This window comes from Kryptolebias marmoratus, linkage group LG24, assembly GCF_001649575.2.
Source record: "Kryptolebias marmoratus isolate JLee-2015 linkage group LG24, ASM164957v2, whole genome shotgun sequence".
NCBI lineage: Eukaryota > Metazoa > Chordata > Actinopteri > Cyprinodontiformes > Rivulidae > Kryptolebias > Kryptolebias marmoratus.
The window spans coordinates 12886771-12913856 of record NC_051453.1 but is presented as its reverse complement, the minus strand read 5'-3'; the positions used below and the strand labels follow the sequence as shown (position 1 = coordinate 12913856).

At 42.1% G+C, this 27086-nt stretch overlaps 1 protein-coding gene across 4 annotated transcripts; it reads right to left on the bottom strand.

Annotated features, from left to right (window-relative positions):
• Positions 1–15: 15 nt before the first annotated feature.
• atf6 (activating transcription factor 6) lies at positions 16–23656 on the bottom strand. Of its 4 annotated transcripts, none has more exons than XM_017407454.3 (16): positions 23557–23656; positions 21934–22010; positions 21584–21662; positions 21145–21242; positions 20385–20508; positions 20030–20236; positions 17705–17874; positions 12804–12989; positions 12570–12661; positions 11368–11514; positions 9941–10036; positions 9715–9817; positions 9189–9259; positions 8376–8487; positions 5585–5669; positions 16–823 (listed from the first exon to the last, which is right to left on the bottom strand). In XM_017407454.3, exons 1-16 carry the CDS (start codon positions 23654–23656, stop codon positions 627–629), a joined length of 1944 nt encoding a protein of 647 aa, XP_017262943.1. In that variant the 3' UTR covers positions 16–626. The 4 variants fall into 4 exon arrangements, with proteins under 4 accessions (XP_017262943.1, XP_024859749.1, XP_017262941.1 ...); XM_025003981.2 differs by having other exon boundaries at positions 9189–9256; XM_017407452.3 differs by having other exon boundaries at positions 17–823; positions 8376–8490.
• Between the last annotated feature and the right edge of the window lie 3430 nt (positions 23657–27086).

Genomic DNA, 27086 nt, shown 5'->3' with positions numbered 1-27086 from the left:
TATATATATATATATATATATATATATATATAAAAAGACAGTGCAAAGACCCCCAAATTCGGACTGAAATTATTCATTAATAAAGTCTGCAAACAGCACGTGGAATATCGACATTAGAGCCTGGTAGCTTTCAGACTACCTGACTTCCTGAGTTTTCAAAATGCATCCTTTGTACACTCAAGTTCATTAAAAAATTGTTGTTTTTAACCAAATCCCATTTTTCTCAAAGCTGTGTTGTTACTTCTAAACACCCATTCATCCAGTTTCTTCACCCGCTTCGTCCCATCTCCAGCAGTAATTGCGCGAGAGGCGCATTATTAATATAAAAGTGATTTTCTGTATTCAGCTCTAAAGCTGCTGAGTAGAAAACAAACAAAAACGGAGCTGTAAGAAGTAGAAGTAATTGTGCTGTGATGGGGTGACTCCAGGTTCAGAGGTCGGGACCCAGAATTCTGAAAAGCGCATTAATTCAAATCACAGACAGACAAAATCTGTTGGACCACACCAGTTGTCCAGTTTTTTTGTTTTTATCTAAAATGAGCAAACTGAGGTCTTATCTTGTTGTTTCTCTTCATGGATTGTGTTGAGGAGGAGTTACAGAGAAGGCAGAGGTTGACGGGGCGAGCTCACGCAGACCCCATTAGGACACCGACGGGAGGCGCGGCCTTGGTGTTGGTCGGCGCGCGCTGGTAAAACGTGCCTGTCCGGTTGGCCCGCAGTAGAGGTGGAATGCTGGAGGATCGGATATGGAGAATCCTGGTGTCCGTTACCTCGCAGTCGATCTGCATCATCACCTCGAACTCTTTGTCCTTGATGATGCTGTCTGAAGTGGCAAGAAGGGAAGAGGCGAGTTGTTAGGAGATCAAAATCGAGCAAAGATCTCTACGTAAAATACGGCACTGGGTGGGTTTACGGCAAGACAAATGACTCAGTGAAAACTCAAAGCTGCCTTCTGAGCAAGAAAGGAGGATTGTTTGAGACAGTGGAGGAAAGAGGCAACTAGGTGGGTTACAGATGGAGCCTAGGGGTGAGTCACATCCGGATTTCGCCATCATGGAGATAAACAAAGCAGCATTAAACAAGAGCAGGACATGCAAATGGGAGAGAAGAAAATGAGAAAAGTCTGACCGAAAAAAAGAAAAAAATGGCAGGGAGAAAAGAAGTATTCACTGAAGTTGAGTCAGGGTCCCTGCAGTTGTGTTCGGCGAAGCGGAAACTTAGGCAACACTGAAAGTAATCTGTGTTTATGAAGTCAGGCCATTGTGTGTGAATAAATCCTCCCACCACAGACTGTCTACAGGTTACTTTATGTTCTCACGGTCTCGTCTTAACCAACAAACAAGCAATTACTGGGAGCTTTCTTTTGAAAGAAAAATGTTTTACTTGTAAACAGATCTTTGTCTCCCGCAGCCAAACTCTACTCTGCCTCTGGAAATGGCACTCTTCAAAGGGGGACACTCTTGCAAAATGCAGCGACAGGCATCGACGACTTCAGAAAACTTCCACCGTGTGTCGGTGGAGATGACACTCCTCGTCTGGAACGCGCCTCGGTCGGTTTTATCGCGCTCTCGTGACCCAGGAGCTGCAGCTTTTTATTTCCAGACACCTGCGCAAGACATTGAATGCACCCGTGTGATAGCTTCTCCTGCAAAACGCAGGATTCCATGACTGGACCACGGATTAGACTGTCAGACTGTTTTCCACCTGGAATAAAACTTTAAAATGGCTCGTGTGTTTTAAAGGCCAAATCAAGAAATCAGCCTCTTCTATTTTACTTTCTAGAAAACTAGGCTTCTGTCAGGGTGTGAGCTGGAGAAGATAAAATACTGAATAATAATAATAATGGATATCCCCCACCCCCTCCGTTTCATGGTGCTGACATTGCTGCATGTTTAAGCCACAATGGCGGTTCTGTGATCCCCGTCTCACATTAAACACCCATTATTTCTCACAAACGAAACACACAGATTGACTTGAACATGTATGACTAATAGCTTACAAGTGGCTCGTGTTAGCTAATGTTACGGTACGTTGCACTGCAGTAAACATGAAGCACAGTTGATGGGAATGTAATTAGACTTGTGGGCAAACTTCAAGCTGTTACTCCTTAATGTAATTATGTGTACAGTAATCCCAATGTAATGAAAGGGACAAATCCATCCACCCATCAACAGATTATCTAAGAGTCTAATCTTTAACTTCTTGGGAAACCTGAACAGTGAAACAGTCCACCTTTTGGAAGAGGCTGCCAAATCCGCCTTCCAGTTGTCCGTGGCCTTATTACTGCCACTTATTTGTGCCATGTGGAAACGTTCCAGAAAGCCTCCAGCCACACAGTCAGCTGCCTTACGCTGATAAGGGCCTAACGTCCAGCAACAATGCATCCATGCACGGGGAAACCGAAGAGAGCGCCTCAACAGGAAGGTGGCTGCCAAAACGGAGCAAACTCTAAGGTTACATTCATGAAGGAAGCTTTTTTCCTTTTTTTGGGGGGTCCTCTTTACACAAGGAAGGAAGCAAGTCGTCGCCAAGCATAATCACATCCAAACCGAGCCTGTGTGCTGACAAACCTGCGTCTCCAGTTCAACTCGAAAATTAGAAGATGGACAATGGACCGAATCATGCCAACAAAAACAAATAAGGTTTTCTTCAGCTTAAAAACAACAAAAAAGAACACTAGTTTAATCAACATTTAAACAAGTTCAATAAAAATATACCCAAGTTATCCAAAAAGCTAATTATCACTTGTTTTCAAAACCTTCAAGAGTTAAATTTTTTAACATGAAACATGATATTAGATATTTTTAGGCTTTTATAGACAGAAGCATCAAATGTTCTGGCCTCAAATGGGATTTAAACCATAACTTGTTACTTTCTAAATATATATTTTTAACTCCCTTGAGCAATCCGCTCTAATATGATAATCCAGAGCTAATAGAAAACAAATCAATGATCTCAGCAGGATTTTATTTAAATCTCATGTTGGATGGAAACTCGGCAACAATTCGATTTTTTTTTCTGGAAACCACGCAGGACAAAACATTCCCACATTCAGTCTAGTTGTTGGGAACCAGACAATAATGGAGCTACCAACATGTTCCTTTCAAAAGAGTTGATAGTTAAGCATTTGCACGAGGAGGAGAGCATTTATTTAAAAAAAAAAGTGGTGGGGATGCTCTGATTGGATCAGAGAGGTAAAATAAAAAGCCTGACCCCCAAACCTACCATGAATCCGTGTGATTGTTGTGTTTTTTTAATCTACAGTCCACGTACAACCTTAGAGAAGTAAAAATAAACCCGCGGTGTGTTGCTCCCTCAGTTGATCCACCTGCATGTGACATCATTCCACAAACATTCCTCTCCTCCATCCGAACGCGTCGCTGCCACTCCACTGAGCTATTCTCAAACTCAGACCGTTACGTAAACACAACCATCGGCCCTTATAAGGAACCGGTGCTGAGCCAGATGGCCCTTCAGCGGGGATCGAAGGAGCAACTTTACCAAAACTGCACAGCCGGACAGAAACCCCCCCAGGAGGGCTTGCATCAAAGGCTCCATCTTTAATGCTCAGTCGCTGACCGAGACAGAGGAGACGGCAGCGTCAATCCACCTCCGCCAAATGAAAACCATTTAGTGGCTATAAAAAGCCAGCATTCCTACAGGACGGCAACAACAGGGGGGCTGGAAAGAATTATCCCCCAGCGTAGAGCAATCGTGCGCCTTCAGGAGTACAGCGCCTCTGATTTCCAGCAATGCTGCCCAGATAAATATGTATATTCACACTTGATGTTTGTAATCTGTGACACATGTGGCTTTAAAATGGTAAAAAAAATGGGAACACCGCACGCCTGTGTGCGTGTGTGCGTGTGTGTGCGCTGCAGATCACAATAAGCCTTTGTTTCGTCGGCTCTTTGACTTGGATGGAGGCTTCTCGGTGTCTGAAACAGCCTGAGAGGAACACGAGGCTTTGAATTTGCATCCGCGACGAATCAGGCAAATCAAAAAAAAAAAAAACCTCCTCCGGGGACAAATAAAGATTTTCCGAGACCTGATATGTCTCCGTGAACACCACCTTTGTTTGGACATTCGGCTATCAGCTGAAAACAAGGTCTTGGACTCGACTTTTCACTGGCATTTCGACGGGTCATCTGTCCGACCTTAACATTCTTCTGTGATAAGATGAACCAAGAACAATGTTTACCTTCAACAGTCTTAATCCAACACCCTCCCCCAAGAAAGAACAATCTTCATCCAACTCTCTCCCAGGGAAAGATGAAACATTTTTCAATCACTGTGCCATTCTTGCTTCATAAGAGGCTTCGTTTCCCCTGACTCTCCTTAGAGGTTCTTTTTTTTGAAACACTAATCAAAACTGTGGCTGGTGTTTTGCCAAAATCAAACGAGGCAACACAAGAACAAGATGTTTTTATTAATCTAATAAAAAAATGACAAATCAGCCGTCTTTATAGCGACTCATAAACCCCCCAAACGCAAGTTTTCTTTCGGTTTAATCGGACTCAAGTCAAACCGAGAGAACGGATGAGCTCCTTCCAATGACACCTCAAATGACGTGACTTTGGCACACCGGCAGAGAAAACCTTAGACGAGCTCATGGAAATTACAACCATTTGTCCTTTTATGAGTCATGAAACAGCGATTTGGCAACAAGCGCGCGGGAGAAAGTCCGAGGCTTTTAGCTCGGGAGACAGTGTCAAAACGTTTCTTGCCGGTTTCCGTTTGAGGCCAGGCAGGCAAACGAATGGGTGACTGCTGCTCAAATGGGCTGGAGAAAGAACCCCCTCCCCGTAATGACAACTGTGTGCCGTTTGGATCTCCACCCACTGAGATAAGCTGCAGACAGCAGTCCTCGAGAGCACATCAGGACAGACGAGTTGTGTCTCTGCTCTTTCAATGTGAAGTGGAACCAAATATAGTCTGAAAGTAACGCCGTACTTCATCAGACACATTAGAAAACTTATAGATTTCCTCAGAGCAAAGAACTTAGATTTAATGGAACCATCACAGTCGTGTCACATAACAACTGATCTACACTAGTTTTAAAACAAAACTATCCTTTTTTTTTTAGCATTAACTAAATAAATTCCAGATATTCTAACTGGTCTACAAGTTTGGTAGTAAAACAAAAAAAAACTGGGAAAAAAATGCTAGATAAGAGTTGTTTGGACGTGTTTTGGATACTCTTCTAGATGTAACTGTGAGCAGAATCAAAAGCTGAAGGACATTACAGATAACTAATGGCTCTGAGGGAGGACGAGCAGATCATCTGGTAACAAGACACCAGATGTCAGGAAACCGTTACCCCCGCCCCCCCTCCATTATGAAATACAGAAAAGGAAAAGCCATTTCAAATGAACAAGTAGCCCAAATCGTATCACTGAGGTACATTCGGAAGTAGAGACAGGATCAGTATGAGCTAAATAACCTTAAAGAATAAGTTTAAGGCATGTCTGATTAGACAAGCAATGCGCTCTTGTGGAGAGACGCGTTTCTGAAGCGTCTCCCAGCTTCCCTTTCATCTGTCTCGCCGTCTCTCCATCTGCTGCGTCTGTGCTGCAGCACTTACCGTTAATGTTCATGGCTGGCAACACAACAGACATCTTGGGTCGACTTCCTTTGTTGTGGTTGGTGGCAGGAAGTAAAAGATGATCCTGAGAACAAAGGAAAGAAGGTCATCAAGAGGAACAAGAAATTCACTAAATAACAGGCTGGCTGCGTGTAGTCGTTAGATCTGAATGCGCTCGCGTTATCAACTTCAACAGAGTCAGTACTGCTGTGGCCAAGTCGCCAAGACAGCTGACTTTAAAGCATAAAACGTGCTGCAGGAGTGTCCAGTTTTCTGCTAAACATTTGAAAACGTAAGAATAAAATGAATTTAACATGGGACAGTAATTATTCTTTGTCGTTTTCTTGGAGGAAAAATCTGATCTTAGCAGTACGATGATTCCAAACAAGAACAGGACTGACATAAATAAAAATCTGCTGTTTAGTGCTTTAATAAAAACAGCAGAGGCTAAGATATTTTTACGTTTTCGATGATCACTAGGATCCTTTTCTCATCCTATGGATTTGGTTGTTGTTTTAAAAGTAATTAGTAACTTGGTTCAACCGGGCGAGAGCCCATTTATTCAGAAATTCAACTGAGATTGTTGGAGGTTAACTCCATCTTTTGGGCCTTACACAGCCAGAGTTCCATATTTTCCACATTATAGGACGCACTGTCAATGAATGGTCCATTTTCAAACTTTTGTCGTATATAAGGCGCATTAAGCGAAACAAAGCAGCCCCCTGTCTTTTTGGAGAATACTGCACAATACTTGGTGTCGCACAATAAACTGCCCGGCGAGAAACGGTGTTCACATCGAACTGTTTTGCGTGCGACACCACCCGCTCTCAGGTGAGAATCGGCAACAGCACGACTGCTGCTGTCTGAGATCACTGGCATGTGTGCGGTGGCTGCCCTGGTGGTGAAGAAACAGAGCTGAAGGCACCTCCTTTTCTTTTGTTTTTGTTTTTTAAAGCTAAGAGGCAAGCGATCCTTTCCTCCTCATCCGGTGACGCCATGACTGAAACTTGTCACGGGACAATTTTAGGCAATCTGTACGCTCAAGTATGTGGGGGCCTAATGCTGCAAGCGTTAAACATTACGACTTCTTCCTTATATAAGGCGCTCCGGTGCACTGTCGTTTTTTTAAGAAAATTTAAGGCTTTTAATTACACCTTATAGTCCGGAAAATACTGTAAAATAAAAGATAAAGATGTCAAGGTAACAACAGACAGAACAGTCAGAGATTAAGGAGAGTAGAGGAGATGTAAGCCAAAATAATCAGTTGATCTAAAAACGAGAAGCGTCTGCGACAGGGGAGAGGGCGGAAAGCATTTCTACTTCATTAGGACACCGGCCAACCATCAAACCGGTCGCAATTACACACAAAGCCGCAGCTCCCATGACAACGGGCGACATTTCCCTGAACCTCACTAACAGCGAAAGCCAGCAGGGTTTCCACAACTTCATCTCCGTGCACGTTAACGCGCAGCCGCTGGTGCTGAAACATGAAGAGTGCTGCAAAACCAGAAATGACAAACAGAACAGCAGTCTCAGGTTTTTTTTTTCTATCATGAGAGTTGCGTTTTCCATTGCATCACCCCTTTGGACCTCTAAATAGACACACAGGTGGTAAAGTTTGACGGCCTGCAGTAACCTTAACCTAAGCGTGACCATTCGTCTGATCCAGCCCTCGGCTGCTGGACAGAGAGCCAGAACAAGCTGTGATGAACGGCTAAACATTTTCACCTCGGGGGACAAAAGTCAGCCATGGGTGGTGCTCGACTTAATTTGGACAAATTCAAAATTTAATCCAGAGTTTTGGCAGTCTTGTGTTGACGTAATAAGGACTGGAACAAAACAAAAGGCACTGGCATACTGCAACCCAGGAAACAAAAAGCAAATAAAGTGCATTAAAAAGGGTAATAAAATGCTGTGCAAACACAAACTTTTCAGAGCAAACAACAAGTCTGCAACCTGTACCTGGATGGCATTGTCTCGTGTTTCTTTAAAAGCTTTTATCCAAACGGTTTCTTTTTTTTTTGGCTTCTCATTTACATTTTTGTCTCGAAATATGAAAAAAACAGAAAAGACCATTTCAATAACTGATTCATTAAACATGATCACATAAAATGTTAATCACTATCATTAATATCTGACAGTCTAGTAAGTAGCTAAATGTGCTTAAAAATGTTCAAATCTTTGAAATAAAAACAACACATTGATCGGAATTCAATAAAGGAATAAAACTGGATTAATAAGATTTTAGATTGAAAGGATGGTACGTGGGGCTGAAATGCATCACTGTCACCACTGTCACCATGACAACTTACAGCCAGTTCTTTGTGACTTGTTCAGTGAAAGAAACTGGACACGACGTCTGACCACATGGTTCAAATTGTCTCACCAGAATAACAAAATCCTGGGATGTCTCAAACAAGGAAAATACAAATTGCAAATGGACCAACCGATGCTGGTGGAAACAACAGGCTATGAGGAGCTACACCCAACCTTAACGCTTCGGTCTTAAATGAGAACTCTCTGTTGTTATTTGGGCTTTTAACATCAGCCTTGACATAATCTATTACTCAGTTTTTTTAATGATTTAGTTGAGTAAACTGAGAAAACGATGACGAAAATGGAAGAAAGATGTCAAGAAAAAAAAACCAAAAAGACATTCCTCTAAAGCCTGAGTTTCTTTGACTCTGTGTCATCCGTTTAAGACCTGAGTCAGACTCGTGAGGCGAGCTAGCAGTTGCTTCTCTTCCCGAATCGGAGTTAGTCACGCACCAACCGGGCACGTTCAACTCACCCTGCGGAAAGACACCACGTAGAAAGTGTCGCCGCGACGGTTGAGCTCGTCGAAGAAGTCCCCGTAGGTGTGCTGAGGGGCGTAGTACACCTGCAGCTCGCTGCCCGGAGGCCTGCTGGGGAATTGCGGGAATGCAGATAAATACCGGAAAACTCCGACAGAGTTAAACGTAACAGACATGAACTGCTGTCTAACAAATCAAATCTCACTGTGTTATATTTGACCACTGAGTCCTATTTGAGAGCCAGTCAGAGCTGAACATTGATGGGAAAAGAAAACATCTGATCATAGCGAACAATCACAAACTGAATAAGAAGATCGAGGAAATTAATGTCAATTTTTTGCACCACAAAACACACTTTAGAAACTAAAGGTTTGACTGCAAGCTACAGTAACTGGGCTACATAAAAATAAAACATGTTGTGGTCACTGAAGAATGTAGGGCCCGCAGAAGTTCGAGAGGAATTTTCTTTTTTATGCCTCGCACGTTTTCAGATGTTATGACAGGAAATTAAAAAAAAAAACTGACTCCATTTGTCTGAGTTACATTACAGAGCAGAAACGATTCAAGCCTGTGAAGCTGTGTCCAAAAGTCAGTCTTTCTAGTCACTGCATACTGTAAAATATCCAAATATCACAGTTTTATTACAAATTTCAATGAAATTCAGACATTAAACATGGCAGAGCTGCATTAAACAATGTAATACCCCCAACACATCAAGTTTGTTTGAAGATGTAACACAAAAACGTGAAAAATAAAACTGATTTGCTCCTGTGAGGGACACAAAGACACTGTGAACAGCTTTTACTCACTTCTCAGCAGCTTCTTTATATGGGACGGTCACAATTTGAGCAATGTCAGCCTCCTCGTTTTCTGTTTTCTGCTGGGAAAACAGACACCATGGTTTAAGTCTTTGTATAAATACATGAAGTAACCATTCGAAAGCAGGACACAGTCCTGCCCATTTTGTATTATAAATAAATGCATTAGTAACAGACTATTGCTATTCCGAGAGATTAAGGTTTCTGAGTCCCATGCTTTTAATTAGTGCAGGGTTCAAGGGCTAAAACAGGCTGAAGCACAAGTGAAAGGAAACACGACCACCTGTTCTGTTTTTTGGGCACGCTGGGCAGCTCTGAGTGGATCAGACTCACTGTGACAGATTTGGACCAAAGAAATGATGGAAAAGAGAGCAGGGGGCACTAATCCTACAGCTCCCCGTCAGGGATTAAAGTCAGCTCCAAAAGAAGAGAAATTAGAGGCTGGAAACATGAAGGTGTGAGGGGAGATCCGGTGAACGTGTATCCCTGTTCTGAACAACATGCTGAGAGGATTTACCAGAACGGGCCTTCTGGGTTTGAGGTTGCCGTTGCTCGTGCGCCTGGATTTGGTCTGCTCGACTTCGTGACGGTGGACCCAACCCCTCAACTCGTGAGCCAACCTGCCACGGTTAAAGTGTTTTTCTTTAACTTTAGGTACAAAATAAATGGAGCGATTTTGCTTTCCTGCGCAGGAGTGGGAACGCCAACACCGCTGTGGAGCACGTAATTATTTCATTACTTACTCGATGCACTTGGTCCTGTTAACTGGAGGCTGACAGGGGGGAGGAGGTCTGATATAGACGGGACTTTTCACAACCATCAGGGCCTTATCCTCAGCGCTAAAACAGAGGGGGGAAAAAAGAGCACAGAAGCTGTTAAGCTGAGAAAGAAATGTGACACATTTGCAAAACGGTGAATACATTAATGAAGAAATCTAGACGAGATCTAAATGGCTTGAAAGTGGAGACAAAAATCGCATGATTCTGGTCTTTGCTTGACGTTTGCAGAGGGGAGAGAACTTCAATCACTGAGCACATTGGATGAATGCTCATCACAAACCTACGGACAGAGACGGATGCTGTGTTAAATCGTGTATGAATATCATAAAAATGGTAAATAAAAGAAACCCAACAGGTCAGTCCGACAGTGACAGATGAACACAACAGCCTAAGAGTCGGAATTGCTCCCATACGCTGCACTGACATCATTCCTGATTAGCTGGCATAATTTTCCTTCTCAGATGTTACTCTGACTTTGATCTTAATGGTAACACTTCCCTGAAAGTGAATAATTAAGCAGCTCGAGGTGCTGATGTAGACTGTCTACAGTCAATGCTCACTTGTGGAGAAAATGTATACCACCGACATAATCCTTCCCCTGGGCCTCCTTGATGTGAGCTTTTTGGACTTTTCCTGTTGAAATGCCCTGGAAACGGTTCCACAAGACAGCATGTCAGACTCCCGAGGCCAAGTCATCGCTTTAACAGAGGGGCCCAAATATCCCTCCGACACACATACACACACAACTTCCTGTTCAGTGGGACCCCAACTTCCATTTCAACCCCTCTAAATTACGCGTTTGATACTGTCACCCCTTTTGTAAAAGCTAATGTGTTCCTTCTTGCCTGCGCCAGTTAAATGCTGCAGGGGAAACCTGATACCGCTGATGAACGGTTTGCGCTAACACTTAACATCCCTGACACGGAAACCTAACACGCACCTCAGCCTCGCAAAGCCACGGAGGCGTTCAGATGCTCCGACCACCTTGCAAAACATTTTTTTCACGACACATGGGTTCGGGTAATGAGCCAAACAGGAATGTTATTCATGCAATTATTGAATGTCTCTGCTGGGCCTCGAAGACATTATTTAAAAAAAAAAGAAAGACAAATATATAAGGCCCTGTAAAAACATACATGTATAAAGTTTGATGGCAAACAAGACCTCGTCTTATTTTCCCACTTTGTCACTCAAAGTACCAGCAGCCGTCATCTAGCAGGGGGACCTGCAGCGTTTCAGACATTTGGACAAAGTTGGTAATCAGCTGCCGCACATGTTTACACGTGCGGAAATGAGCTGCACTGCTGCAGACTGAGCATAAGCACAGGTGCATCCTGGTCTACTGTAAACACCGCGATGTTAATTGGTGCTGGCGCGGTTTGGCTCGATACCTGTTTGCCCGCTGGGATGGTCTACTGCTGGGCCGGGGGGCTGTCACCACATCAGACTCTGCCTCTGTGGAGAAAGCCAACAGGTGTCTGCCACTCGGCTGCATGGGAGAAATGTGGAGGTTGGAGTCGGAGCCACCCTGAAACAGACTGAGGACACAGACGGCAAGGAAGATAGGATTAAAAATAAATTTAAAAAAAAGATGAGAGGAAATCTGGATACTTTGCAGACAAAAAAAAAAAGGCAAGAATTTGTGCAGCCGCTTCATTTTATGAGACCCAATTCTTTTGTAACAGCAAACTATAAAATCTGATCTTGAGTGCACGATGGGATGCATTTCGACTTGTATATTTTACCTTCCACTGCAGAGCACAAAACAAAACAAAACAAAGAAACACTGACATGAGCAAAAGGAACGGCATGCAGACTTTCAGCTTCTGAAATCCCAACTAGCATCACAAGAGCAAACTCAATCCCGGGTTTCAAGAAACTTTTATTCGAGCTGGAGGTCGAGAAGAGAAGTCAAAGCGTTTTTCCCAGCTCAGGCAGATTATCAGACCCAGCGAGTAGATGATTACATCTGTGTGGAAAAAGCTGGTCCCAACAGAAAACAAACTGTTTCGTTAAATGAAAACACAGAATCTGTCATTATTGTGGAAGGTAAACTATGAGGCTCAGACTGTGCAGTTACACAATCCCTCCATCTGTTAGCCGGGTGGGATCAAGCACCCCCCCCCCTCCAGTCAGGTTTTATATTGCAAATCAAAATTTGTCACAACTGTTTTTACTGCAAACAGCGGTAAGAGAAATGACCACTTGAAAACGCCGAGCACTTTCGACCCCTTTCGGAGTTTCTCAAGGGGGAAATGTTGACTTTTGCAACAAAGCAGCAGTGTTTTGACTCCTCTTCACTCAATCACAAAGCCCTCCGCTGTTTTCAGCAAGCTCTTTTCTTCTGCCTAATGTCCTACATCAGAAAGATTCTCTCAGTGAGTCATGGGGCTTCCCGTTTTGTTTTACTCCAGCGGTTGAAGCCATGTGCATTCACCTTGTCACAGTTAAGTGTTCAGCTATCACTATCTGCCATCATCTGCGTTCTTCTGGTTTGAACTCAGTTTCAGCCACCGGCCCCCCTGAATCAAATTACTATTCAAAACACATGAAGGAATACAGAGGATACAGATGTTCAGTGTCCCAAACTCACCTCATTGGTCCAACGTTAAGAACTAGGAACACCACAACCACCATGAGACACACAGCTCTCCTTTTAGGTGCCGTCGCCTTCAGCACAGTGTTCTGCAGGAAGAAGAGTGGAAACACATTACAACACGATCTAAGAAAGCCCTTTCTGTCAGCTCTGTTACAGCGCAGCGACCGTGTGTGCACATGCGACCCCACGTCCCCAGAAAAGACAGAGCGTCAGCGGCTTTTGGCTCACCTCGCTCAGCAGGCCCTCCAGCTGCCTCTTCAGGTTGCCGTTCTCGCTCTTGAGCACCTCGTTCTCAGTCAACGCCACCTTCAGGCGAGCTTCCAGCGAAGTCAGGTACTCTTTCTTCTTTTTCCGGGAGAGCGACGCCGACTCTCGGTTCTTTATCATGCGCTGCTGCCTCTGGGACAACTTTGACTGAAGCGGGGACACAACAAAAATCACATATGACTTTGTTAATAAAGCGCATCTAAAGACGACAAAGAGTTGTTTATTCTGAGTACTGAAAGTCCTCCCTGAGCAACCTGTTGAACTGTAGACATTAGTCTTTCCTAACAATGATTCTCATTATGTTTGTGTAAATGTCACTACATACAAAAAAGGGTTTTTATTTAAGTTAAATTGTGAAAGAAGCACTCAAAGAAAGATTATGAAGGACAAAAAAAATCGCATAAAAAGAGGGATCAACTTTGTTACTCTCGCTACTTACGTGCCACCAAGTTAGGGACACCTGAATCAAGCCTCGACTCCGCCACAAACAGCCCCAAAATGCACCGATTTGAGCTTGTGCATGAAAACATGAACAACAAAATCTTTAAAAAAAAAAGGTCAAGGGGTCACTTGCGATGCCTCAGTTTTGAACATCAGGAAGGATCTGTTTATAAAGTGTGTTGTTCTTTCAGCTTAATGGTACTGTCACTATAGGTCTGGGTGTAGGAGTTCGACCACAGCCGAGTCTAATTGCGACAATTAGCGTCCTCGATGCTGAGTCACTCTGCAAATAAACAGAATCTGTCTGTTTATGTGACGCACAAACAAAATACGTACTGCATTTAGAAAATAAATAAATTAGTGACTAAATGAACACAAAGGTAACCAACGTACTGATTTCTGCTTGACATTAGTGAGTCGAGAACTGAAATCAAACTTAAACATTGCCCATTTTAACATGACCCTCTGGAAAATAACAATCATTGGTCAAGAATTCCCAAACACGTTCATTGTCCGTCCGATCTGCAGCCACCACTGTACTGTCCTTCTTCAAACCCAAACGCTCTCCTCGGGGTCAGTCTCCATTATCCAGGACCTAATAACCCCGCTGGTGATTAACTTATTTGGATCGCTGTATTTGTGTTCAGTCTCCTGAGAAACCCCCCCCCCGTCTCCCAGACCAAAGCTGGGAGCTGTGCCACCAGCCTAAAGCCTGGGAACACCAGAAGTAAGCCGTTACCAAGGAGTGGAGCGCAATGAGGCTGAGGAGGAGAAATTGGAGCAGAAAGAGGGGGGAAAAAATAAATAAATAAATAAAAGATTGGCATTTCACAATAATAAAAAAAAACCTCGAATGGTGAACAGGCTAACACCAATTCTGGCCTCGAACTCTGTTTATGTGTTGGTGGGAAAAGTCAACAGGGATGGGAACAAACTCCCAGCGGCTCCTTTTGGAAATATACAGTGGACAACTGCAGAGTGCAATTAACATACTGAGCAGGCCTGAGAGGGAATGATCGATTCCGCCGCCGAGTGTTGCTAAAACAACAACGAAAAAAAAAGCCTATTTAAGAGCTTGTCAGCAGATGGACATGGCAGAAGACGGAAAAGGAAGCGAGAACTGGCAAGGGTAAAACGGCCTGAGTGTCACAGCTCTGCTGAGGAACTCTTTTCTTTTCAGAACTTAACTGGACACCCAGGCAGGTAGGACACCGTGAGGAAGTAAAAACAGAAAAGCATAAATTTCTAAACTTAATTCGAAAGCCTTTCTTCCTCCCAAGACTCACAACAGGCTCAACATCTCCTGGAATCCCCTCCTGCAAAGCCAATTCAACTAATGGCAGGAGTTTGTTTTTTTCCCTACTCTGTCTACAACACACACACACACACACAGTGTAGAATCCTATACCATTACACTGATCCAATCCCCTGATGGCTGTTTACAGCTGTCGCAAAAGGCTTTGCCCCTCACACCACCTGCCTGAAGCGTGTAATCGTTAGCAGCCGCTTAAACACGCGGGCTTATACGGACCAGAGTACGGTGCTGTAGAAATAAAAACACGGTGACACCCAGAAGGCAGACTGGAGGCAACTCGCAGCAGCACCTGGCACATGCATGTCAGTTTTAAGGAGGTATTTTACAAGTCCGACAGCCAGCCAAGCCGCGGTGAGTGAACACAGCTGCGGAGAGCACAAGCACGGCATACACTCTCACACAGTGGGAATCAACAGAACACACACGGAAATCACCGCTCCGATCGTATGACCACCACCGAAGAGCTCCAGCACATTTTTGCAGCTTATACAAAGTGATGAAAATGCTCTTTTTTATTTATTTACTTTTTGTTTAACTGTCACTAGCGGACGTATCGGCTTAAACACTCCTTCCACCCCCCTCAGTGCCTCGTCCCTCCCCTTTAATCGCCCAACGTCAACTTTACTGACTTGATTGGCTTCCGAAAACGGCAGAAGAGTGTATTTGTTTTGGCCTTCAGAGTGCAGAAATCCTTGACATCACTCTCTCAGCCTGGCAGAAAAAAATGTACCTTCCTGCTTGATTATACCCACAATACCTGGACAAGTTCCAACATTGTTAACCTCAACATGAATTGGCCAGACTAATAAAACAAATATTATGACATTAGATCATGGCTCATGTTCTTTGGTTTCATGGATATCAGGACCACATTTCATTTCTATACAATGAAAATAACGTGAACCCTTTTCATGCAAACACATCTGTCACATTTCATAACGTGACATGCAGAATGTGGTGATTAGCCAGTCGTGCGTTCGGTTACGTCTCAAGCTTTCATGTGAATTTTGATGCATTTTTGCAGCTTTGTTTTCAATTTAATGCTCGGCAGGGTATGAGTCACACTGAACGTTAGGGCTCTGCTAACAATAAAAAACAACAACGGAGGAGGAGGTGGAGGTAGGACATGTTTTTGTCAACTCTCTAAAAAGGTCAGACAAGGAAAAAAAAAAAAAAGAAATCAGCAACTACTTTGTTTTGCAGGAATCTAACAATATGATGAAAGGCACTGCGTGACAGCACCACCGACACGATGCGTGTACACAACAAATAAAGAGAGTAAGAAACCAAAACCAGCAAACAACCCTCGTGTCTCGAAAAAAAAAATCTAAAAGACTTTCCCACCCAACATAAAAACAAAAAAATGCAAACGAAAGACCACAGGAGCACATCATAAACCGAACAGACGAGCAGTGAGTTCGTTTTTTTTATGTTAATTGGCTGCGGCAGTCTCTGCTGTTGTTAACTGTACATTATGAGATTTCTTCAAATCTCAGTAGCACCAAATGCAGAGAACATGACGTGTGTGAGAATCACAACACGTCTTGTTTTTTTTACCTCAGAGTACAACGATCCATCCTTTTAAATACATCTTTTAATTGTTTTTGAGCTTCATTAAAATGAGACAATCATATTTCAGTATAATATATTGTCAATAAATGATCAGTTTCCAGGTTGGAACATAAAACCGATGACCTCTTAGAAGCTTTATAAATAAAAGTGGTCAAATAAGGCTTAAAAACTACTTTAGGTGTCTTCTCAATTTTACAAAAAGACAAAAAAAATCTAAATCTATTTAAACGTCTACACTTCAGCTCAACATTCAGCTGTATCAAGTGAAGATGTGTCATTTACTTACAAAGTGAAAACATATATGAGTCTAATACAAATAAATTGTTTCTGGTCTGAGAAATAAAAATGCTCATTAGTGTCTAAACTGACCGGTATTGTCTATGCAGCCCGTTTGAGTGGGAAAACACCACCATTAAGCATAAATAAAAGTTTAAATGCTGTTTATTTTTACATCTTAAACAAAAATTAAAGTTAACGGTCTGAGAAATTTTAAACAAATCCTAAGAAAAGATGGCGATGAGGGAGTTTGAGTTGGACTGGATTCTGTCAGAGTGTGACCGTGGAGATCACAACGAGGCTAAGTGCACGCGTGTCTGCCTGAGCAGCTGCGTGCACGTGCACACAAGCAGGTCCACAGATACGAACCCAACATCTGAAGTCACTACAGCTTCTAATCAAGAGGCTTTGTGTACAAGTCGCTCGCTGAGGCAGCAGCTAGGCTTCGACCCAGCTTGCAAACCTAACATCTTACAAAACAGGGATACAGACTGTAAGCAGATTAATCCCAATGATAATAAATGGAGCCACGTGGGCTTCTCAAATTTATAAATCTGTCAAACACGTTAAGTTTGGGCAATCGCTTGTCTGTCAGGTCTTGTAGTGAGACTTGGAGATATCATATAAATGGTAAAAATGGTAAATGGCTTGCACTTGTACAGCGCTTTATCTAATCCAAGGCTAGTCCCAAAGCGATTCACACTACAATCATTCACTCATTCATACACTGATAGTGGTAAGCTACATTGTAGCCACAGCCACAGAGGTGAGGCTGCCATCACACCGGCGCCACCGAGCCCTCTGACCATCACCAGTAGTGTCTTGCCCAAGGACACAATGGCTGAGGCTGACTGAGCGGTTTAAAGAACTGACAACCCTCCAGTTACCTTACCTCCTGAGCCACTGCCGCCCATACTGTACGGCACAGATCCTTCTCAAAAGAAGTAACTTTATTTAAGTATGTGACAACAGAAAGCAAAAGACGTTAACGAGGTATTGTGCCAACGAACTAAAAATACATGTTCATGTCCATTTGTTCCTACAGGAAGTCTTCAGAAAATAAAACAGGAATGAGTGAGGGTTTTTTTTTATCTAAAAAGACTAAGATAGTCTTGCAAGATGCTTGTAAAACTGGGGTAGCGTTTGTATATTGAGTCCCACATACATGTGTTAGGTGTGTTGACTGTTTTTTTTTTTTTTTCGGGGGGGATAAGAGCTTTTTGACTAGAAGTGTAAATCTCAGTGTTGTGTGACTCACGTCTTCATCCGAGGAAGGGCTCTGAAGCGCGAAAGAAACCAGCGGGGCTGCGGCAACGGGAACAGGCTTGTCCTGGGCGAGCGTCGGCATAGCAACCACGCTGCCAGGGACGTCGCGCTGCGCCTGGATCTGCAGCAACGGGCTCGGCTGAGACAGCATGATGGGGCGACCTGAGGGAAACACGCAGCGCACGCACAGTTTCAAATGACAGGTTTACGTTACGCTTCAACCATCTGTTTGCTGTGAGAAAAAAAAAACACGGATTAACACAGGCTGTGATTATGAGCACAACCGTGAGCATTTTCCTAAACTGCGTAAATTATAACTGCTCCACATTTATATGCAGGGGTTAAATTGAGTTGGAGCTTTTTGTCTTTTATTTTTAAGGCATTTCTATCTTTTATAACATGTTTTAAAGACTGAGGAAGAGGTGACATAAATTCACTTTAAGGGGAAAATTATGCATAGAATAAAAAAATTGGAAAAGGTGTTCAAAATCTTTGTATTTGTTACACTGATAGACATATTTCCTGTTAAACAGCACTACTAAAACTTTTCTACTCTATCTTTATTGTGTTATCTTTTAGTGATAAAACCATTTTCTTTAGATTGTGCACTTACTGAAACAGTTTATCATCATTTATATTGTAGGTGGAACTACAGTGAGCTGTATCTACTGTATAAAGAAGAAAAAAAACCTCAACAATATTTTTTTTTTGTATGACTGGGATGAAAATTTCTCGACGCTAACATGCAAACTGTTAAAAGAAACAACAGCTGTTGCAGAAGTTCACTGCAGAAAAAAAGAGATTCTTTTAGCAGACATGCTATACTGTTTCTCAAAAAAAAAAAAGAGGATAAAATAGGTTTTATTCTTTTCTGCCAGGTAACAGCTGTCCACTGTTCTTCCTCAGCTAAGTGCTCCTCTTCTGCTCATAAAACCTTTAAGAATCCGTGGTTTATGTCATATTGAAAAATGAATACAGACTTTAAACTCGAGTTTGCTGCTGAAAGAGCCTCCAGCTGCAGACGGTACAGTCCAGTTCCTCTAAGCTCTCTCCACCTCTGGTGACCTTCATCACCCTGCCTGTCTTTAACAGGGAGCTATACGTTTAAAGCACAGGTGGTGAAAACGGTTGCCTTCTTGACCTGTGAGTTTAAGCCTCCACATTTCTAACAGACGTTGTGTGACGTGTGAGCATAAACACACACACAAATATGCCCACATGTAGCGCCCGAAAGAAAATAAACTAGCAAAAACTCAGCAAAACACATCGATGTCTGTGCTGATTAATATCCTGCTTGTATACAAAGCTCCAACAGGGAACTACAAACCCTTGTGAGCCAGAAATCATTCCTCGAATTGACCCACCAGTCTTCATCTTTAAACAATCTGTCAATGTTAATCGTGTAGAAGCAGAAATTTTAGCCAGATCTGCTGCCAGCTCCCTGTTCTGCGTCCAACGTTTACCACCAGTAAAAAGAATTCATAAAGCTGAAATCCAAAAGGAGTCTGATAATTATTTAGGAACAAATTGCCGCCCAGATCAGGCTCTTGTTTGTTTTTTAACAAATTAACATGTGTTCCCCAGCTGGACATCGTGAAGGCTTTAAACCAGCAACACCCCCCAACACTGACCAAACCTGAACAGATATACATCTGGAGCATAAGCATCTCCCCTTTTGGCCAATAGCAGGCATAACAGGAAGACCCAGTTCAAATGTACTTTGAGAGAGGTCAGATACTCCACCCACTGGGGTCCCAAGCGATGACATAAGTATTTATACTGGCCTAGATAGTGTTGATGTAACACACATCATCAAGCCAGCTTAACCGCAAAAAAAACCCCCAACAATCAGGACTTTAAGGCACAACACAAAAAGCAGCTCATGATTGTATTTCGTTTTTCATGTTGGTTTTAAAAACAACCCTTTTGGACTGTCTGTTTATTATGGCTGAATACGCCTCCAAAAATATTTCTGCAAGCCAAAATTGGACATCATTTATTTCCAAAAGTTAAATGATTACCATTTTACTTTGAAGCAGAGTAATGCAAAGTCAGAGACTCACTGTTATGTATTAACCTAGGTTAAAGCACCATCTACTGACCATGTCCGAAACTACAATATATTTATGCATAAACACCAAACAAATTCACTGTTAATGACAAAGCATTTTTATTGCCTTTAAACTATGAGATACAAAGTACTCTGACCAAAGAATCACACAGCCTGCAAATGTTTCCAGTGCATCAGTATGATGTGCAAAAAAAAAAAAAAAAAAAAAGGCTGCAAGTTTTAATGTGTTGCAGTGTGGGTTCTGACCTGCAGGGGGCGCTGGTTGGATGGTGACTGGAGCGAGTTTGACCACAGGCAGCACAGTGGTCTGCAGGGGCTGGAGGATGATCGTCTTGGCCTGCAAAGGAGCTGCAGCTGCTGGGGCCAGTGGCACAGCTGTAATCAGCGGCTTGGGCTGGATGGAGAGGTTCGGGCCAATCTGAATCGGCCTTTTGATTGGCTGAGCTGGTTTTGCTGTGATGCGTTTGGAGTGAGATGAGATAAATGTAATGTATATATATATATATATATATATATATATATATATATTGTCAGCAAACACAAACTGTGGTGCAAAACGAGAATAAAAGCACAGATGAGCAGCTATGTGACGACCCCTCACCTCGTGTCCCCTGAGGGGTCCTCTTTGCAGCTTTCTTGGGCGGGGGAGAGATTTCAGAAAACCCACTGGACTCTGAGCAGACGGAAACCGGAGAAAGCTGGGGCTGAGGAGACAGAGCCTCATCCTGGATGGAGAAACAGGTCCAACTTAAGATCCTGACTCTGGTACAGAACTTGTTTTTTTGGCCAAATGATAAAATAGCTCCAGGGTCGTGCTGTAATGCATGTCCTTGAGATCCATTCGACAGAAATATATCCAGCGCCCTTGTCAAAATTCAAAATGTCATAGCTGATAAACGTGCCCTTGGATGGTCCGGATTATTATCAGACAAATGTGTTCTGACTCTGTTGGGCCAGAAAAAAAAAAAAATGCCACCCTCGTCTTTGTTTTGACACACCGTGATACCATCTGCCTGCTAAATTATGCTAATGTGTCTAAAGTTGTCAGCACATTTTTTTAATGAGGTGGGGGTGGCACACGGCTCAGACTGACAGTTAATAATTAGCAAGACAAGGTGTTAAAGGCTTCTGTTAATAAGTTTCTCAGGTGAGTATGTGTCACTCCACAAATGCAAAAACCTGCTGTTGTTGTTTGATTCTTATCTTGATGGACTTTTTTTTTTTTTTTTTAAACCCAACTGCATTCAAGGATCGTCACGTACGCAAATGCTCGGCGAGTAACAACGGCAACTATTTACATTGCAAATTCAGTCCAAAGACGGAAAACTAGGAAGGGTGACGGGCTGAAGGAAGTGTCTTACTTGTGAGGAGGAAGGAGACAAGGCTTCCACGGAGGCAGGAGAGGGGACAGAGCTCTGAGTGTGGGCAGGTGACAGGGAGTCCACGCTCACCTCCCCATCTGGGTGCACAAGGACACAGACACAGTCACGCAGAGTCTCATAAAAATGTCAGGTCGTTCGGCTTATCGTTAACTACAAGCCCCAGCACCTTCTATCACTTGAATTTTTTTCGTTTCGCTTGTAAAAACAGCCACAACAAAATGAGATGCGCAAAAAGTAAACCTTCGGAAAAGATTGTGACTGGAAGATAATCGTAACAATCTCAACCAAGAGTAATGTTAATACGTAGCAGGGACATATAATTAGTACATTAAACCTAGAGCTGCACATAAAACAACATCCAGTCATCCCTTTCTGGTAAAATGAAATGTTACACACTTTAACACCTGTGTTATTTTACCTGTACAAGTGCTGCTTGTGTCAATTTCATTCCAAGGAGGAATGTCAATATCAAAATCCAGATCTGGACCTTCGTTGGCCTGAAGAATCAAACATATATATTTAGATTTTTTTTACTGAACTTCATGGAGTAAACATTCAAAAACAGCCCATCATTTTCAGCCTCCTGTGTAAAGCAGATGTTTATACAAGCTATTCTCTAAATCACAGACAGAAACTATTGTAAATATCTCTATTACTGGCCAAAAGTTTGGGTTTTTCCTCTTTATGTTACACCCTATGCCATTCAAACATGGTTTATAGTGATGTGCGTTTGTCGCAATAACTTCACTGAGAGAGTGAGTTACTCACATAGCTTCCGCTCTCGAGGGCTTCAAGCAGCTCATCTGCGTCCCCCAGGCTACCCAGTTCATCAAACAGGCTTATATCTGCGTAAAGACGAGAAATACAGAACACGACATGCTTTCAGTCCCCCGAAAAGATGGAACAAAAGAGTTGAACGTTTCAGTTTCATTAGGTCAGTTACAGGCACTATTGCATCCAAGCGTGTTTCTGGTTTAAATCAGTTGATTTATATAGTGTCAAATGAAAACAAAAGTCGTCTCAGTCAGAAGGACACTGTGCAAAATGGCAAACAGGTTACTGGTATGTTCATCAATGCAATTTTTTTTTTTTTTTTAAGATTTCAGATTTATCTGCATAATTGGGGGGGGGGGGAGAGATGCACCACTGAAACAGTGAGGACTACTAAGACAGCAGATGTTGTGTGAAGGAAGTGATGCCTTTGACTAGGAAAGTGCACTTGTGAAATGACCGGCAGCTCTGAGTCTGAACTCTGACAGACCCCGGAGCTTTCCTCTGTGGATTTCCTGTTTAATAGCTGTTCTCCAAGTTGTTTTACTGCAGTGGCTTCAACAAGGGGGTAAAGTTAAGAAGCACTGGCCTTCACTTCTATCAACACATTTCTGTTTACGAGCAACGCTGCAAGGGTAAGACAGATTGGCACCAAGTAGCCCGGGTGCAGTGATGTCTGCAGTCTTATCCAATCATGCAATGAAACCTGACGCAACTTTGTCTTTTAGCGTAATGCTAAAAATGGATTTTAGGCTTGGCTGCTGGAAGAAAAAAAAACCCTACCCATTAATTATGACTGCACAAGGTGTTGTTTTATATTCCACTTCATGTGTGTTTTGCAGGTTGTAACCAGTTTTGCTGCTTGATGTTTTGACTTTTTTAAGTCTCAGTCATAAGAAATGTTTGTCTGATGTGTCACATGTTCTCTCAATTAGTATTTTGCCTTTAGATCTGATCATAAAAACAAAACTGAAGAACTGTTTTTACATGTGCACTAACATCTAACATCACTGACTTTAATAAAAACCTAATTTGACTAAAATTAGTGGGGGTTTTGTTTTCTACATCTACCTCAGTTATACAGAATCAGTTTTTCATTGCTGTTTTTTTTAATTAAGTCTTGATATGTTTTCCAATTTCAGAGTAATATAATTTATTAGCACACGAAAATAACACATTTGAATGTAAGTAATATATTATTATTATTACATCATAACATTGTGTAATAACATCCGCATTGAAACTATTATTATTGTGATTACAATCATGGGAATAATCCAATAGAGCTTATTTTTATACTAAAATACAGTATTTTTAGTGTTTGTATTATTATCCAGTCTCGACATTATAAAGTACTTTATGTTTGGTCCTGCTGCTGATGTTTACATCATCTTAGCATCCACGGTTAGCTAATGCTAACAGGCTAGCCGAAATAAAACAACACCGAAACTAACGTCTTAAAGTCAACCTCAAACTTAGCTACTGGTAGTTCGGAAAGAAAACACTTGTTTAAAGTGATATTATGACCCTTCCCTGCTTTTAAAGTGTTGGTTATCCAGAGTACCTATCTGCTGCTAGCTCAGCTTCATGTGTGTTTCCAGAAAGAACCAGCCCCCTTACCCCACTCTCCTCCCTGGTCGAACGACAGGATTCCCGCTTCGCTATCCATCATTGACGATTGTTGACAATTTCCCAAGTCTAACTTTAAGTCGAAAGCCATTCTTTTTTAAATTCATTAGTGACTTGTAACGCTGTAACAAACTGCGAACAAAACGCCGACTCGCATCCCTGTCAGAATGTTCTGTAAGAGACTGCCCATTTAACGTCTAAATACACGTCTGTCTTTTCCGTGCGCCTACGGGTGCCTCCGAGGGACAAGAGTCTGAAAAGCCAGTACACAGCTGGTGTTGCCTCTATTAACCACAAGGGGGAGGAATAGTATCGGAAGCGCCACAAAATGACGCTTTGATTTCCTTAAAGAGGTTTGTTTATGAACTGCTTTATGCAAAATGACTCAACTATTATCTTCCCACACTCTGACAAATAATTTAAGGAAATTTAAAAACGAAAACAAAACTTTTCCAAAATAAATGCTACCATATTTTTGTTGCATGAAGGGTAAACAGAATATGAACATTGCATGACTCCCACAAATGTCTGCACAACATTAAGGTAATTTAAAGTGGGGTTTTATATTTTTCAAAAATGTTGTCATAATATACGTCAAAGACAAAGAGTGGACCTTAAATTGTGACTGGTCGGTCATTTTGCCAAGTTATACACAAACGTGTTTTGTCCATCAGGGTGCACAATATGTTCACAAAACAGTCTGTTCTGATGCACAACAGAAACAAAGTTTAATCAAGGTGAACAGGTTTCCCTTTTTTTCAGATAAACTAATCCATGGAAGAACATATGAACATTTAAAGTAATTATATTGATGTACAAAAATAATGACATTGACTTACCACAGGAATGTCAATTTACAAAAAAAATGAAACCTTTTACATGTTTTTTTTAATTTGCTTTGGTTTTTAGAAGAGTTCAGCTTTTAAAATAGCAAAAAAGTGAAAATGAAATCCTTTACCAAACTATTGCTGATTTGAGGAGTAATGCATCAGTAAAAGTTACTGGGTCAGTCACACACTGATGAGTCGGATGTGCCATTAAAACTACACACACAAGTCAACCGTGAGAAACTGTCGGACTCATAAGATGCAAACTTTATGCGAAAGTTTTCTTAAATGGCTTGATGCTGATGTTTAATCTCCTGAGAGGGATATCACAGTCATAGGTTGTGTCTGACGGATTCAACAAATTCTTCCAGGAGGATAATATGTCACAACACGGAGTTTGAATCATCTGATTTATGTTGCCTTAATTTAAATGAGTCCTTCTAAAAGTGCTGCAATAAACATGAAAAAGTGTGTTACTTGTAAATTAGACAGAACACACAATCATTTCATTTAATACTCAAGCATAAAGCTATGTTTTTTTTAAGAAAACACATGCAAAAACATGCATTTTCTTTTGCACTGACATAAAAAAACAACTGCAAACTTTGATATATGTTCTCTGACTTTGTGTTTTCAAAATGGCCTCAGTGGGGAGCAATATTGTGCGTTAAAAATCAGCAGCAGGTGTACACTGGGCCTAATCCCTCATGGGCATTTCAGGCCGTAGTGAGATTAACCTGAGGTGGTCCGGTTCAGCTCCTTTCAAAAAGAACAAGCCCCTAGTCTGTCTTAACTTATTACTGCAAGGTGAAGGCTAATGTAAAGGTCAACCATCTGCCTGGAGCCTCCAGTCAACCTGCAGCAACGGTCTGAAACCTAATCAACCATTTCTCCTGTTGAACTATTAGTAATTTAAATATTTGTTGACAAAATTACTGTTTTGAGGGTGCGCAGTGTTAGAGGCTATGGTGTTCACGTGTCCTAAAACACATATGTTTGCTTTATGGGGTTCATAACGGCAGTGTGTGATTGGAGTGGCCTCAGTCTGTCCGAGGCTCATCATATTGATTGTGTGTAAAGCTCCTAACAGAGACACGGACAGCAGATTAACAGGTTAACCTGATATGTTAGCTGAACGGTTTATGGAACATTAGAGCAAAAAGGATTACGGATTTGGATTGCATTGTTGTACAATCTGCGTGACCTCTTTTGTTTCAAACACAGCCGACACGACGTCTGAGCATTTCCCCCCCGAGAAGAAGTTTGAGTTTTTGTTTATCGGGTCACTTCGGATGAGCTAGGTTTTATAACCTTGACCCAAAATTCAAGTTTTGAACAAATCATTTAAGAGAGCCGAGACAAGAGCTGCTACAAAAAGCAGACTCCTGTTCATTAGAATCAAACTTTGAGTGCACGAGAAGAGATTTTTCACTTGCAAATTGTTTCTTAAATGTCAACACCACCGGGTTAGCTTGTTAAAATTGTGTTGCTGATACAAACTCGCAAATGAAATGGAGGCCCGCTGCTTTAACAGGCTGTGAACAAAGGAAAATTAAAGCTCCATGCTGGTTTTGGGGCAATGTCAATCTAATTAGGCACAGAGGAGGAGAAACAGAAGGTAGATGATGTTACTCGTGTGGCACGGGGCTTTTAATTCACACCAAATTGGCTGAGGTTTCAAGTCAGGACACTTTGGAGGATTGAATTAATTTTCAATCAAGCTTTTTAAAGGCTAAAGGATACTTGAAAGTACTGGTGTTGAATGAATAGGTACTTGTTTGGGTTTTGTTTTGTTGCATGCATGTGCTTTAGCTACTTTCCTCATACAGGGCCGTAACCGAGAGGAACTCCTTGAAGAAGAGTTGGGGAAACAAGTCACCTCCGAGCAAAAACGAAACCGCTTTGCAAGAGGGGAGCTCGAGCCACATTTCATCTTTTGTGTGCCAGATTGATGACCCCGCGAGATGGATGATGTTCTGTAGTGCTGTGTGGCATTGTCTTATCCCGGCCCGCACAAAGAGTCGGGACACTTGTCATCTCAGCCTTATGTATAGAGGAGGGGGTGGGCTTGTCAGAGCGGTGAAGAGGGTCCTGGAAGGTGGGGGGTGGCGCAGCTCCTTCTGATAAAGCATGATGGAGATGGGTTACTGACGGTGGAGGCAGATGGAGAGAGTCATCTCCCTTGACAACGATGCCAGAAACTTCATCCAGAAAACCCCAAACAGGGCTAGAAACAAGACAACTGGCCAAAAACAGATACAGATTATTCATATTTTTTGAATGCACGTTAAACCTATAAGAGCTCTTTGCATGGTCATATGTAAAATTATGCTTTAGGTGTCTTAAAACTGCTGCTTTGTTATTAAGGTTTTTTGTTGGTCTTTTTAGCAGCACATTTACTTGCAAACAGGTGGCCTATAGGTTTGCTGAGCTTGGTTTAGGATTTGGGACATTGTTTGGTGGGAACAGGGCTGTGAATACAAAGGGATTAGAGCCGAGGGTTGCTTCACTCTGAGTTTGTTGCGGAGTGGGGGAGCTGCAATCTGAAGGTGATGGATGGACTGGATTATCCAAATAAAACATCTGCTGTAATTGACATAAAAGAAATGAAGTTAATGTTACAGTGGAAGCTATGCTAGGGTGATAATAAATATATATATATATATATATATATATATATATATATATATATAT

Coding starts and splice junctions, on each gene's coding strand:
- atf6 (XM_017407452.3), bottom strand. CDS start 23,656: ATGGCTTTCGACTTAAAGTTAGACTTGGGAAATTGTCAACAATCGTCA. Junction 21,663..21,933: donor CCCTCGAGAGCGGAAGCTAT/GTGAGTAACTCA, acceptor TTGATTCTTCAG/GCCAACGAAGGTCCAGATCT. Junction 824..5,584: donor GCCAGCCATGAACATTAACG/GTAAGTGCTGCA, acceptor TTGCCACTTCAG/ACAGCATCATCAAGGACAAA.